This window comes from Paroedura picta, chromosome 7, assembly GCF_049243985.1.
Source record: "Paroedura picta isolate Pp20150507F chromosome 7, Ppicta_v3.0, whole genome shotgun sequence".
Taxonomy (NCBI): Eukaryota; Metazoa; Chordata; class Lepidosauria; order Squamata; family Gekkonidae; genus Paroedura; species Paroedura picta.
The window spans coordinates 68,362,149-68,377,915 of record NC_135375.1 but is presented as its reverse complement, the minus strand read 5'-3'; the positions used below and the strand labels follow the sequence as shown (position 1 = coordinate 68,377,915).

The 15,767-nt window shown below is 42.2% G+C and overlaps 1 protein-coding gene across 3 annotated transcripts in view; it reads left to right on the top strand.

The window, feature by feature from the left end:
- The window catches only part of VPS13A (vacuolar protein sorting 13 homolog A), a 181,439-nt gene that overhangs the window by 64,091 nt on the left and 101,581 nt on the right, over positions 1-15,767 (top strand). For 2 of the 3 annotated variants that reach the window (XM_077344731.1, XM_077344732.1), the window contains 7 exons: positions 1,299-1,500; positions 1,616-1,730; positions 2,074-2,210; positions 4,769-4,901; positions 6,670-6,787; positions 8,628-8,766; positions 13,091-13,178. In XM_077344731.1, coding sequence (XP_077200846.1) covers positions 1,299-1,500; positions 1,616-1,730; positions 2,074-2,210; positions 4,769-4,901; positions 6,670-6,787; positions 8,628-8,766; positions 13,091-13,178 — 932 coding nt within the window. The remainder of the gene's footprint in view (positions 1-1,298; positions 1,501-1,615; positions 1,731-2,073; positions 2,211-4,768; positions 4,902-6,669; positions 6,788-8,627; positions 8,767-13,090; positions 13,179-15,767) is intronic. The other variant, XM_077344733.1, reaches the window with a different exon arrangement.

Sequence of the window (15,767 nt, the reverse complement as noted above, 5' to 3'; positions counted from 1 at the left end):
AAATGATTGTTGTCTGAGATTACACATTCTTTTTATTACTGATTTGAAATGTTTTAAATCCTTTTATATTTTCCTTTTGTATTGTAATGACCTATGGCTACATGCAATAAAATCTGACTTGACTTGTTAGGGAAGCTTTTGGGCTCCCAAGAGAACCGGGGTACTTTATGTGAGTCCGCTTGTTATTTCCACAATCTTAGACATACTATTCCCTGAGAAGTCACAAAAGAGCATGTGTGTGTATGTTTCAAAATTATGTCTCCCAGTCCAGGGCTGGTTATAGGGTAACAAAGTTCCAAACCTCTGATACAGTTGTATTATTCCAGTCTTTCAGACAGCTGTTCCCTAGAGGGAGATGTTGCCTCCTGTGTAATTCATTCTAGAGTCACCATATGACAAGAAAGCACATCTGTCTATTTTTCTCTCCATATTTCAACCAAACTAAAGAATCACTTTTCCGCCCGAGTTCAGTCAGTTTTTAGTTGGTGTATCAGAAATCTTTCCAGGACACTTAGAGTATTCTTTCACTATATCCAGCTTCTGGGTGATGTCTGATATGGAAGAGTGGTGATGTTATTTACCTGTGAGTGTATTTCTTGCTTCTTCACCAGGAAGTGGTTCTGACTCTGCTTTAGTTAGGTAGGAATACATCTTTGTCTGTGGTGCATTATTGCTGTGTCAGTAGTAACAGCTTTTGGGTAGGAACAAAGAGTTCTCATTTCTCATGTCTGAAGTCCTACTTAGGAAATATGTAGAAGGAAAAATCACTGGTAATTCTCCAATTTAGGACTTAGGATTTATATGTTGTTGACAGATACAGGGATATAAATACGCTTTTGGAGTGAAATACTGTTTGCAGAGGAGCTGAAGAACCCATGAGGCCACAAATCTAATGAAGAACTAGATTTTGCTTGCCACAACTAACCTGCTAGATTTTGGCTTTACGGTTTTATAGTGTGCTTTATTTGCCTACATTTTTCAACTCTTCTTCTTTTGCCTCTCGTGTTAGTTAATATTTTGTGCAAGAAATTAATAGTATAAATATTGCTAAATATAATAGATAATTAAATTGTAAACAGACGATTATCCCAAATGTTATGAGTTTTGCCATGTATGCTATTATACTGGTAAATGTCATAAATGGCATAAATGGCATAAAAGTCAGATGTTCTTTTTCTGTTTTAAATACTAGCAGGTATTCATAAAATAATGGGCATAACACATACAATTGAGAACGGGTATTTTTGTAGTAACGTCATGCACATAGGTTTTTATACTTTTATTTATACTCTATACAGATTTGAATCAAGTGTAAGTGCATTTGAAGTACAGGGAATGGCTCAAGGAAGAGTAATACCCTGTTTACTGTCTTCTCGAACAGTCCATTCAGAAAACAATACTTCACTCTTCACTATAATGTTTGAGACCAATCCTTTAGATGAAAGTGCAAATCAGAAGTTAAGAGTAGAATCGCAGCCCTTGGAAATAATATATGATGCTGTAAGTACAAACCTATTTTATTATTATGTGTGTGTGTGATTGCATTTGTGTGATTGTGAGTGTATGTTCAATGCTACATTGACTATATATGCCTTTGTTTTTATACACTTTTCAGATGACTGTAAACAGCTTAGTGGATTTTTTCCGACCCCCTAGTGATGTTCATTTGGAGCAACTAACCTCAGCAACTTTGATGAAATTGGAAGAATTCCGTGAGAAGACAGCAACAGGTACAAGTAAAACACTTTGTAAATTAGATTTTGAAAAAATATAGGTTAAAACAATGTAGTTACAATACAATAAATACTTGAAGTTTGTACATCATGGCATTGTAGTTTTCTGTATAGAAATAGTATCTTGGCTTGGGAAAGTGACATGTGTTAAGTAGCCCTAAAGAATACTACTACATGTTGGCCATCCTATTTGAATGGAATTAAACAATCCTGAACTGTATACAAGGTCTTTATTATGCTGATTTTTCCCCCACTAGTAATTCTGTTTAAGCACAATTCTTTGTTGTTGTATTCTTATGGTCTTTCATTGCAGATTGTTTTTATTCTAACATTTTTCTAGGGTTGGTGTACATTATAGAAACACAGAAAGTTCTAGATTTAAAAATAAACCTTATGGCGTCCTATGTCATTATTCCAAAAAACGGATTCTATGAACCAACATCTGATAAATTACTCTTAGATCTTGGTCACTTAAAGGTAAAACTCGAATACCAATATATTATCTCATATTTATTACTTTTGGCTTTTATTTACAACATTCATTTTAAATAACAATTATTTCTCATTTTCAGTATTTTGGTTTTATTCTTTGGTTCCTAAACATTTGCTTACATAATGAAAAGTTGTAAACAATAGAAAGAGATTTTGAAGAAATAAAACTTTAACTGTGGTTATTGATAGTAGGCAATATGCAGAACTGTAAGAGTTCGAGAGAATCACATTATTATTTTTTTACTATATTAGTAACTTTATTAATAATACATTTCCATAATAACATAAATCTTGTAGTCTTCCAATAAAACATGATTAAACTTCCAGTAACACTTTATACAACATATTGTACAAACGCAAATAAACAAATTCTGAACCTCCTATTTAAATCTCAACTGAGGATTCCCACTCCAAATTTATATATGTTTTCCCCATATAATTCCAAAATGGTCTCCATTGATTTTTATACTTTTCTAGGTTTGTGTCCTTAAACAATGCTGTGAGTCTAGCCATTTTTGAAAAATCCAATAATTTCATTTTCCAATCCTCCAGTGATGGGGTCTCCTTTGTTTTCCAAACTTTTGCTACCACCATTCTGGCTGCTGTTAAGGCATACAATAACAATATATTCAGTTCTTTAGGTATTTCATCTCTCGTTATACCTAATAGAAATAGTTCTGGTTTCTTTTTGAAGTTAACACCCAGCATTTTCTTAAGTTCTACATATATTTTATTCCAAAATGTAACCATCCCTGGGCAGCTCCACCACATATGGAAAAAGTGGCCTTCATTTATTTTACATTTCCAACATCTCTTGTCAGTATCCTGAGACCATTTTGCCAATTTTGACGGAGTTAAGTACCACCTAAAGTACATTTTATAAAAATTTTCCCTCAAATCATAACTATGAGAACTTAATTTGTTTCTTCCATAAATGTTCCCAAGTCTCCATATCTATTGGATAGCCTAGATCCTTGGCCCACTTAACCATGACTAATTTAACACTTTCCGTGTCCCACTCTAATAACATTTTATAAGGCTTTGATATAAGTTTCTCATCCTTGTCTATTATCTCTATCTCAAATCTGAATTTCTTAAAACTAAAGCCCGTTGCTTTGTCTCTCTTAAAACATTCATATAGCTGGTGGTACTGAAACCATCCATCTACTGCCTCAGACATTTCTTCCCACCTCAACATTTTAGTGCCTTCTTTTGAGTTAGTCAAAATATCTCTGTATCTAATCCACTGATCTCTCATATTCTTTTCTGGTCTTTTAACTATCTCTTTGACCCATTATGCACGGGGGTTTTAGCGCACATTCGGGGTGGAATGGCGGCGACTAAAATCACCGATAATGCACGGAGCCGGCTGCAACCGGCTGCAGCTTCGGTGCATGCCGCCGAAAAAGCCGCGTCAGTGAAACGCGGAAGAAAGCGCAGCTTCCGGGTGACCGGGGCGCAACCAGAAGCGGCGCCCGGATCGCCGCGTGCATAATCGGTTACTCTGGGTTTTGCCGCCGTCGCGCCCCACCCCGTGCATAACCGGTGTGCCGGTCTTCCCCCTCCGCGTTTTCCATGTGACCCGAAATCGCCGTTTCGGCGGCCGTGCATAATGGGCCTTTAGGAGAAATCCAAAGTGGGGTACACCTCTCTAACCTAACTTTATATTTATTCCATGTCTGCAGTAAGGCTCTTCTTACAAAATGATTCTTAAAATCTTTATGTATGGCAGAAAGATATTCAAAATTTTGTTTGGGCAGGGAAAAGACCAAGAATTAGTTTTAGAATCTTATCAGATTCAAAGGAAAGAGGTGGGCTATCTCTTCCAAACCTATATCTATATCATAAGGCTGTTAAATTAGTTTGGATTAAAGAATGGGTGACATTGCAGGATACAGACTATTAGATCTTGAGGGTTTTGATAGACGATTTGGATGGTATGCTTACATGTGGCATGATAAAGAGAGAATCACATTATTAATAATGTTCCTCAAAACATTCCTTTGAGCTATCTTGTGCTGGCAATTAAAAGATAGGATGTCATACTAAGTGTATTTTTATAGTTTTTATTTAATTGTGGATGTATCTTTTCAAAAATATTTAATTTATTTATTTGAAATTATAATCCACCCTCTGCCCAATGCATTGTAATACAGTTAATCTCATTAAAACCATGCTAAAATGTTGTTAAATTTAAGCATCTAAAAAAAAATCCTAAAGTCAGAACCCTAGGACTTTGGGTAGGGTGCCATGTGGAAGAGAGGCCAATTTAGATGTAAGCTATTTAACTGGCCTCAACCGTAGGCTTGGCAGAAAAGCTCTGTTTTACAGGCCCTGTGAAACTGTATGAGCTCCAACAGGGCCGTTATGTTTTCTTGTTGAGGCTGGATGAATTTCTTTGGGGCTGGGTACCACTATCCCGTTCATGTTAGCTGAGCATAAAGCTTTTGGGGGAGCATACTTGGAGAGGCAGTCCCTTAGGTTGATCATGTTTTTTAAAAAAAAATCTTTGAAATTCTGAATACTAACTTCTTTTTCTTAAGATGACAAGTAAAAGTCGATCTAACTTGTTAGATGTGAAAATCAAAGAAAGCACTCTTGAAGAAATTATGGCAAGAGCGTATGATAAATTCGACATCCAGCTCAGCAGCGTGCAGCTTCTTTATAGCAAACATAGTAAGTATTCATTCATAAATACTGAATTTTTTTCAGAAAAAAATATAGCAGTTAACAGAAATTTTCATACATGGGTCAATAACTTTCAATACATGTCAGAGGCTGAGTGGGTGATTTTGTGTTGTATCTCTGCAACCCTTCAATTTGGTGCCAGGCAGTGACTAAGCTTAAAAAAGAAAAAAAGATACTGAACCATATATGCAATAGAACAGCCTGCTGTTCAAACAGATCAGTTGTGACTCTTGTGTGCTGTTGCATGCTGATAAAAATAAAGAAGATAGTAGGCCTAGATGAATTTGAACTCCACAACAGCAACAGATTTCTCATTGGGGACTTTCTTTTGAGCACAGTGTTACTTTGAAAGGTAACACTGTATACACCATCGTCTGATTCAATATGTGTTGATGAGAAACATATGTAACCAAGCCCAAAGCTGAGGGAATGAGGGGGGAAATTGTATACTTTACCAGAGCCTGAGTGTCTGGTGGGATGGAGCGGGGGGGGGGGGTCTGGTTCACTCTTCAAGTCAGATACTGTGATTCAGTTGTTGTACATAATTTCAAAAATTAAAATGATTTGCTTTCATAATGCTTGAAGCTGTATAGATGGGTTGAAGTGGGGTTACAAGTCTCTGCTAAGCCCAGAGAAGATGATGCTTGGGCCCTCCTTGCAGAAGTCTTTTAACTTCTTTTCAAGTGTGGACATCACTATAATTATTATTGGTGACATAGTTGCCTTGAAGAACTCAAGCTACAATTTTGTGGCTAATATCAGTATGTGTGCTTCTTCATGTCAGTGTCTGGATCAGCCTTTTTCAACCTTTTGATCATGGAGGAACCTTGAAATAAGTTTTCAGACTTCAAGGCACCCCAGAAATGATGTCAGCTGGTTGTGCTTCCCTGCCACACCTCCTGGAAGTGACATTAACACCCATCTTAACAAGCAGGCTCGAGGAGGACTGGGGGGGGGGAGGGGGGAGACAGTTCAAGGTGGGAATCGGCATTCAGGCTCCACTCTCCTCCCAGGCGCAGACACTATGAGAGAATTCACAGTCGATGTGTGTGTGTATGGGGAGCAATGGAAATGGCTAATTCCCTATCTTGTGGTCAAATGCGTTAAGACAGGAGGGGAAATGCCACAGTCCCTCAGTGGTCCCCGGGCCTCTGATTAGGAATCACTGGTTTGAATCCCTTTTGTACTGTAGTTTGAATCTCTTTTGTACTGTGACACTAATATCAACAAAGTAGGCCTTCCTCTTTTAAAAGAAGCAAGAACAATTTCCTACTCTTAGGAAAAACCTGCTCTGACCTGAATGGCCTATGCATGTCTGATCTTATCTGATCTTGAACGCCAAGCCATCCCTTATTAATATTTGGATGGAAGATTAGTAAGGAAATCCAGGGCCTCTGCACAGATCTAGGGAATAGCAAACTGAAAGGAGGCTGGAATTGCATCTTTGAGTGGAAGACATCTCTGGTTTCCAAGCACAGGAATTAATTTTTAGAATCCTTTTGTTACTTTATTTCATTTTAAAATAGCATGCCACCTCTGAATGTCTGTTGCCTTAAAAACCCTTCATGTTGCCATAATAATAATAATGATAATTTTATTTGTATAGCCTGCTCTTCCCAGTTGGCTCAGGGCAGTTAACAATAGGCTGGCTGCAACCTGGTGACATTTTCTACCACCAAGACAATGTTTGGGGTAAATAAATCTGTTGCACTGTGATATCAGAGTTTCTTATAATGTCTTTCTTTCTTTCTTTTAGATGAAAATTGGGAGGAGGCTCGTAATTTGCGGTCTTCATCTCAACATATTTTGCAGCCTCTAGATGTGAAAGTGGAACTGAGCAGGGCAATGGTTGTCACAGATAAAAGGATGCCTAAGTATGAGTTCTTATACTATTTATGTGAATTTTTTAAGTACTTGGTCAGACTGTCTTCACCATATGTATGATGGAGGGAAAAGATTGCAACTTCATGCTTTGGATTTGACACATGTATACACTTGTCAAATGTTCTGCCCACCTGTGGACAGAAAACAGAAAAAATGAGGAATGAGACAGAATGGAGACTAACATAAACCATTCCTATGGTACATGCTCTTTAAAAGTGCTTCTTTTGGGATCTGAACTGTGTCTTCTCTAAATATCTGTTCCTCAAGTAATGTAACCTTTGGTGAAATGTAAAAAGTTTTTCTCATGTTGAATGCTTTGAATTGTTCGTTCGTTCGTTCGTTTGTTCGTTTATTCATTCATTCATTCATTCATTCATTATATTTATATAACATCCTCCCTGGAGGCTCTAGGTAGTTTACATAAAACATAAAAAACCATACAAGGAACATGACAGTCAAAATACCATCTTATCATTTACTGAAGGGAAACTATGTTTCTATGCTGTTACAGCAAAAATAAACAGAATTCTACTGACACTTTAAAGACTTTGCTGTTTCTTTTAGCAACACATGCAGGTAGTCCAAAGATCGGATGGGCCCCGCCCACTCTCCACCCACCTAGGCCTTAGCTTTTTATTATACAACGAAGGTGTTCCAGATTAGATTTATTTCCCACTATTCACGGCAAGCCATCTCATGTTAGGTTACATAATAATCCCCACCCCCATAAAAACACCCTGTTTAAAAAATACCATTAATATTAAATCAAGCTTGGCAGTAAAAACTATTAACCCTCCCCACAGCTGGTACGACTGCCTTCAGCGTGCCAGAGAGACTGCACAGGCCAACAACCACCAGCATATGCTCTATGCTTAAGGTGGCAGTGTCTTCCAGAAGGGCCCCTTTGATCTTCCATGCCCTGGCCTCAACCATAGTGCTGGTGAAAGAGCTCCGGCTTACAGGACCTGTGAAATGCTGAAAGTTCTCAAAGGGGCCCACAGCTTTTCCGGGAGTTCATTCCACCAGCTTGGGGCCAGTACCGAGAAGGCCTTGGTCGAAGACAGGCAAGTTTCCCAGGGAACAGGAATGACCAATAAGTTGGTACCCACAGAGCATAAAGCCTTGCGGGGGGCATAGAGCAATAGGTGGTCCTTCAGTTATGTTGGTCCCAGACCACAAAGGGCCTTGAAGGTCAAAAGCAGAACCTTGAACCTGATCCGGCAACCAATACAGCTGCCTGGCTGGATATGGTCTCACCAAGGTGTTCTTGTGAGGACCCTAGCAGCCACATTTTGTACCAGCTGCAATGTTGGCATCAGAGAAAAGGGCAGGCCTGCGTAGAGCAAGTTACAGAAGTCAATTCTGGAGGTGACCGTCACATGGATCACCATGGCTAGGTGTTCTGAAGACAGGTAGGGTGCTAGTAGCCTTGCCTGATGGTGGTAAAATGCCTGGCAGGCTACCTTTGTGACCTAGCCTGACAAAATGACCCTTGTAATAAATGAGTTTGACACTTATGGAGTAAGCTATAACTCCTCCAGCTACAGATCACTATCCCCAGCAATATTATAAACCAAATCCAGTGTGTGCTCTGCCAAACTGTGTCGCTAGTAATTACTTGAGAGAGGCCTGTAGTTGTTGGCATACAATAATAGGTGTGTCTAAAATCCTCTTTCTATGTAAACTCAAGTTTTTATCTGGTGCCAATTGTACAGTGTTCAATAAATTTCTAAATTTTTACATAGGGATCAATGTTCATTTTTCAGATTGCACTTTTACATGACTATATTTGTTTTTTTCCCCTAATGGTTATTTGACTTCATGTAACAGATACAAAATGTCTGGCGAGCTGCCGTTACTCTATTTCAACATTTCTGATGAGAAGCTTAAATGTATTCTGAAGCTAATCGATAGCATTCCGAAACCAGAAAGCCCTCCTGACACCACTTCTCCTCCACCAAGTTCTCAGGCAAGTATAACTGAATTCATAGGTGAAAACCTATAGGCATTATGCAGTTTCCAGCTGGAAAATGTTAATGTTAAAGGGGACACCCTGTCTGTCATTATCTATCTTGTGATGCAGCCCCATATTGGAGCTGTGAAAGCGCAGGCTGGCCATGAAAAACATTTACCAGCTGAGTTCCTACAGGGGGCATTCTCACCTTTAGAACTGTGCATGCACTTATTTTCCCACCCAGCACCCAAGTGACCAGGGGTGTTCCCCAGTATCCTCAGTTCCTTTTTCCCCATCGTCAGAAGAAGATGAATTCTATGATTCCATGTCCCTAGTGAGAGCTCCTTATAATATATATTTATTGATTGATTGATTGATTGATTGATTTAGATTTAGATTTAGATTTAGATTTAGATTTAGATTTAGATTTAGATTTAGATTTAGATTTAGATTTAGATTTAGATTTAGATTTAGATTTAGATTTAGATTTAGATTTCTATACCGCCCATTTCTTTGCAGCTCTGGGCGGTTTACACAGAACATTATAACATTACATAACATCAAAACAACTTTAAGAAACATCAAAAGATTACAAAACCACAATTATAATATAATAACAATTAAACAGTAACTTTGGGAGAGTCATGGGCAGGCGTCTGGGGGGGACCAGCAGGTGTTCTGAGTCGGTCGGCCTCAAGCAAATGCCTGGTGGAAGAGCTCCCTCTTGCAGGCCCTGCGGAACTGTGGAAGTTCGGGCAGGGCTCTGATCTCCTCAGGGAGCTCGTTCCACCAGGTGGGGGCCAGGCCCAAGAAGGGTCTGGCCCTTGTTGAGGTCCGACGCACTTCTCTGGGGCCAGGGATCCGCAGCCAGTTGGAGGTGGCAGAGTGTAAGACTCTTTTGGGGGTATAGGCAGGAAGGCAGTCTCTCAGATACACTGGGCCCAAACCGAGTATAGCCTTAAAGGTGATTATCGGAAGGTAAAGGTAAAAGGTAAAGGTATCCCCTGTGCAAGCACCGAGTCATGTCTGACCCTTGGGGTGACGCCCTCTAGCGTTTTCATGGCAGACTCAATACGGGGTGGTTTGCCAGTGCCTTCCCCAGTCATGACCATTTACCCCCCAGCAAGCTGGGTACTCATTTTACCGACCTCGGAAGGATGGAAGGCTGAGTCAACCTTGAGCCGGCTGCTGGGATTGAACTCCCAGCCTTATGGGCAAAGCTTTCAGACGGCTGCCTTACCACTCTGCACCACAAGAGGCTCTAATTATCGGAACCTTAAGCTTAATCCGGAACCTTAAGCTTAATCCGGAATTCAACTGGGAGCCAGCCAAGTTGTTGGAGTGCCGGCTGGATGTGGGAACTCCATGATGTTTTAGTGAGAATCCTGGCCGCAGCATTCTGTACCAGTTGTAGTTTCCGGATCAAGGATGAGGGTAGGCCTGCGTAGAGCGAGTTGCAGAAGTCTAGCCTAGAGGTGACCGTCGCATGGATCACTGTGGCTAGGTGTTCTGGGTCCAGGTAGGGTGCTAGTAGCATGGCTTGGCGGAGGTGGTAGAAGGCCAGCCGTGCTACCTTTGTGACCTGGGCTTCCATTGTAAGGGAAGCATCCAGGATCACGCCCAGGTTCCTGGCGGTGTGCATTGGTAAGAGCTGCACACCATCCAGGGTGGGCAGATGCACTCCCTCCCATGGTCCCTTCCTACCCAACCATAGGACCTCCGTCTTTGTAGGGTTGAGCTTCAGGTGACTCTGCTTGATCCATTTTGTCACTGCTTCCAGACATCTGGCTAAGGATTCTGGGGGGGAGTCAGTGCAGTCATCCATCAGGAGGTAGAGCTGGGTGTCATCCGCATATTGGTGGCAACCCAGCCCAAACCTCCGCACCAGCTGAGCCAGAGGGCGCATAAAGATGTTAAATAAGATAGGAGAGAGGACTGCTCCTTGTGGGACTCCACATGTGAGTTGGTGTTGGTTAGATATTCTCTCTCCTATCACTACCCTCTGACCACGGCCCTGGAGGAAGGAGTTCAGCCATTTGAGGGCCATTCCCCGTATTCCAGTGTCGGCGAGGCGGCGAGCTAGGAGCTCATGGTCTACTGTGTCAAACGCTGCTGATCGGTCTAATATTATGAGCAGCGCTGACCCGCCCTGGTCTAGCTGGCGTCGGAGGTCGTCCATCAGGGCGACTAGCGCTGTCTCCACCCCATGTCCAGGCCGAAAGCCCAACTGAAATGGGTCAAGGTCTGAAGTTTCCTCCAGGAATGCTATTTGGTCCACAGCAGCCCTTTCAACTAACTTCCCCAGAAACGCTAAGTGCGAAACAGGGTGATAGTTGTCAGGGTCTTGCGCGGCCAGGGATGTTTTTTTGAGTAACCACTGCCTCTTTTAGACCCTCCGTGAATTCTCCTGTAAAGAGGGAGAGGTTAATTATTTCCCGGAGGGGGGCTCCTATTCTTCTGTCTGTTGTTTTTAGGAGCCATGATGGGCATGAGTCTAGTGGGCAAGTGGTTGGCCTCGTTGCTGCTAGCATCCTGTCCACTTCAGTTTGTGAGAGTCGTCTGAAGTGACTCATTGTTCTCTCCAAAGACAGCCAAGGGGCCTCTAGTTCACTTTCTGTGTCTAAAATTGAAGGAAGGTCATGACGAAGCCTCGAGATTTTGTCTGCGAAGTGTCTCGCAAATGCCTCACAGCTAATGTCCAATTGGCTATTATTTTGGTGCCCTTCATTGAGGGCGGTGAGAGATCGGACTATCCTAAATAATTGTGCCGGGCATGAGTGCGCAGACGCGATGCTAGTCGAGTAAAAGTTTCGTTTCACTGACTTCACCGCCATCTCATAGGCTCTTAACTGCATTCTATAAGATGTTCTAGAATCTTCGTCATGAGTCTTCCTCCAAACTCACTCTAGCTGTCTCAGTTCCCGTTTCTTCTGGCGGAGCTCCTCCGTATACCATGGAGCCCGCTTGAGACGGGGTCAGAGAGGGCGTTTGGGAGCTATCTCATCAATGGCTGTCAGCATTCTGTCATGCCAGTCGCTGACCAGTCCATCTAGAGAAGTGCCGGGAGACATTGGGTCCCGCAGACCATTCAGGAATCCAATTGGATCCATAAGTCTCCGTGGGCGAGCTGAAATGTGCTTGGCGCCCAGTTGAGGGGGAGATGGCAACCTAAGCCGAGTCTTCAGGGTATAGTGGTCCGACCATGGCACGGCAGTAGTCTTGACCGGATCCATACTCAACCCTGCTCCGAAAATCAAGTCCAGGGTGTGACCTGCTTGGTGGGTAGGGCCAACAACAAATTGTGAGAGCCCTAGCGTCGCCATGGTTGACACCAGGTCCAGCCCGTTGCCAGAAGACGGCAATTCCGCATGGACATTAATAATAATAATAATAATATAGTCTCTAAGGCAATATTTAAAAAGTGTTCATGTTGCAGTGTGAAAATGCCACACGTGAATGAATATGAAAGATACTTATTGTGTTTGAGCGAGGCACATAATGTGGGCACCTTCCGTATTTGCCAAAAATTCACTCCAAAGGCTTGTTCTGATCTTCCTTCATGGCTCAAAGCTGTGTTGTGGGGAAAAGCTTTGTCTATGGGTGCCCTTAAACCAGCTTCTGAGCTTGTGCCAGTGGCTGCTGGAGGGTCATCTGAAGCTCTGTTGGTTCAATCGGTTGTGCCTTGGTTCTGACCCCAGCCTCACTCTGAGGCCATTACGGATCCTGGAAAGAAATCTTGTTTCCTCAAACTTCCTGCTAAGAAGGGCAAGAAGTCCAAATGTAAGGATCGGTCCCGTCCTTCAGACTCTGATTCAGCACCACAGTCCACAGAAACCATTCCTACAACCGCTTTGGATCCCATGACTCAAAGCACAACCTAACAGAGCAGTTGTCTGTCTACCTAGAACAAGTATAAGGTTATCAAGAGCCCTAGGATCAATGATTTAGTATCAGTACAGAAAAACATACAGTATGTTGTACTTCTCTGTTCAGATACAGCTTTCCACTCCTGTTCTGAGCTCTGAATTAAAAGTTCATGTGACTGGTAGATGTTCCATAGCTTATATTTTTGGGCTGATTTCCATGTTATCTCATGTGACTTGTTTAGAGTAGACTTTGTGTAACATCCTAATGCTCCTTTTCTCTAATTTATTCTATGGGCTCGCTTTTCCTGAACAGTAAGGAAGAAAGCTGTCTTATATACCCCTAACCCCTTATGAGTCTCTAACTTTATAGATATCCAAAATGCTGAGCACATTATACAGTTAACTCAAGTTGGCAAACATATATGTATTAGCCAAATGAGATTATTAAGTTAGTTTGTTTACTTCTGTTTCAGATACAAATATCTTCGCTGCTAACAACACCACAGATGTCAACTAGTTTATTCCCAGTTCTTGAACTTCATTCAATAGCTGGATCAAGCGGTAAATATTTTCAGTTATTTTCATGTTATTTTTCTTTAATTAATTATTTATTTATTTAGATTTATATACCGCCCTCCCCGAAGGCTCAGGGCGGTTTACATTAAAACTAGTCAACAATACATGAAACAGTCTTTGTTAAAACATACAGTAATTAATAACAGTGGTTGTAACCATATAGCAGAATAATGTAACAGTATAACAATATAATAAAATAATATAATGGTGGAACAGTGCAATACCACAACAGGTCCAGAGCGCTCTGGTGGAGTTCTGGGAGGAAGGGGGGAGAGGGGAGGGAGCGGGGGAGCGGAGGCCCTTCATTCGCTGTTGGTTGTGCCTGGTCTCAACCAAATGCCTGGCAGAGGAGCTCCTTTTTGCAGGCCCTGCGGAACTGTTTAAGCTCCGTCAGGGCCCTGATCTCCTCCGGGAACTCGTTCCACCAGGTGGGGGCCAGGACAGAGAATGCTCTGGCCCTGGTCGAGACCAGGCGGACTTCTTTAGGGCCAGGGACCATTAGCCGCTTGGTGGCGGTGGAGCGCAGAGCTCTTTTAGGGGCATAGGCAGGGAGGCGGTCCCTCAGGTACACTGGGCCCTGACCGCGAATGACTTTGAAGGTAATTACCAGGACCTTTAGTCTGATCCGGAATTCAACTGGCAACCACTGCAGTTGGTGGAGAATGGGCCGGATGTGGGACCTCCACGGTGTTGCTGTGAGTATCCTGGCCGCTGCGTTTTGGAAATCTTGCAAGTTAATAAACTATCTGTTCTCCAGTATCTATTATGGTTACTAATTTGTTGATGTTTAGCCAGACATTTTTTTAGTATGTAGGACAAGGTTCAACAAATCCCAGTCACCAGGTTACTAAAGGAATATCACTGTGGTTCCTAATATTTTCAACTTTTTATAAAAGCGGATCCATGTTAGCAACAACAATAAGCCTTTAATAGCATATAAAAGTCCAATATAAGAAGGGAAAGTGCAAAAGGATCCACTGCTAGTGAGAACAAATGCAAAGATCATGCTTTAGACATAATACATTCACAATTTCTCATGGCAAGATGTAAAAATTTTGCTACTGGTTCAATTATATCAGGGTTCTGGGATGTCAAAAGAAACTGAGTCTTTCGTTCATCCGAATGCAGTTCTCTTTTACACAGCACTGAGTTAAGAAATTTGGCTCGGATCAAAGAATAAAATGGACAATGGAAAAAAACGTGTGTACTTGATTCTATACAGCATTGTCCACATGGGCACAACCTAGCTGAATACGGGATCTGTTGAAATCTCCCATATAGAACAGCAGAAGGTAGAGCATTAGTTCTAGCTAACGTGGGATGATTAGATGGTAGAAGTACGCAGCTAGGGGCTGAGAGCTTGGTGAGATCCCCGAGCTCAATGGCGAGCAAACGTTTCTAGCTTTACTGCTATGTTCCTGCAGTTCTATGTCTAACAGTCTGCGTTTAATTAAATTAAATGCAGACTTTTCAGATATCAGATATCCATGTTGAATATGCCAGGCCGCTGCAAGTGCAATTGCTCCTTCATTCCTGATTGGGCACACTAGCCTTTTTATCATTGCTGTCACCCTTAGTGGCCTTGATGGTGAGGACATTGTCTTTCAGCCTGTGATCGTGTCAGCTTGATTATTTCTTCAAGTCATTTCACTGATTATGGAGCTTTTCAGTTCAAGAACAAGCTAGGGAGGACCAATATCTGTTTGAAGTCACTGGTGTGAAACCTTTGGAAATTGTACTATGTGGAGCTGAAGTGACTCCTGTCTGTACCCTTGGACTAGATCAGCCTTTCTCAACTTTTTACTGTTGAGAAACCCTGAAACATTCTTCAGGCTTCAAGAAACTCCAGAAGTGCTACAATCATGGAGAATATGGTTAAGAAGCATAGCTGTGTACATGCCTACATGAGGCCTCGCTTCTTCCTACCCCCTTCTGGTCCATCATTGACCATTTTGGGAGGAGGGGTCGTCATATCAACCATACACACACACACACACACACACACACATATACATATATACACACACACACACACACACACACATACATACATATACATATACATACATATACACACACATACACACACACACACACACATATATATGTATCCATCCATGAAGATGGTTCCTTTATATATTTATGAAACAGCCTGGGGGGTGAAACAGCCTGGGGGGTGGGGGGGGGCTTCTTGAGTTGGAAAATAGGGCCAATCGAGTTGGAAATAGGGCCAATCAGGGTGCAGCTAGCTGCACCCTGATTGGCCCTGCCCCTACAGCTCCTGCCGCGGCTGGCAAGCAGGGTGTGCTTGCCGGGCTGTGCACGGTTGCGGGGGGGGGGGCGAGGATGGCTTCCACCCCAGGCCGCGGTCTCACCAGGGGGTGGTAGCGGGCATCAAGGCTCACCGCCTCGCACTGGTACGGGGGGGCGGGGCTCTCAAAGCATGTTCTTATGAACAGGCTTTGAAGCTAGTGTATATATAAATTTCCACACATTTGGGAAACCCTTCAGGGCCATCAACAGACCCCAGGGTTTCACAAAACCCTGGACTAGATGTTAACATGGAGCTTTTTC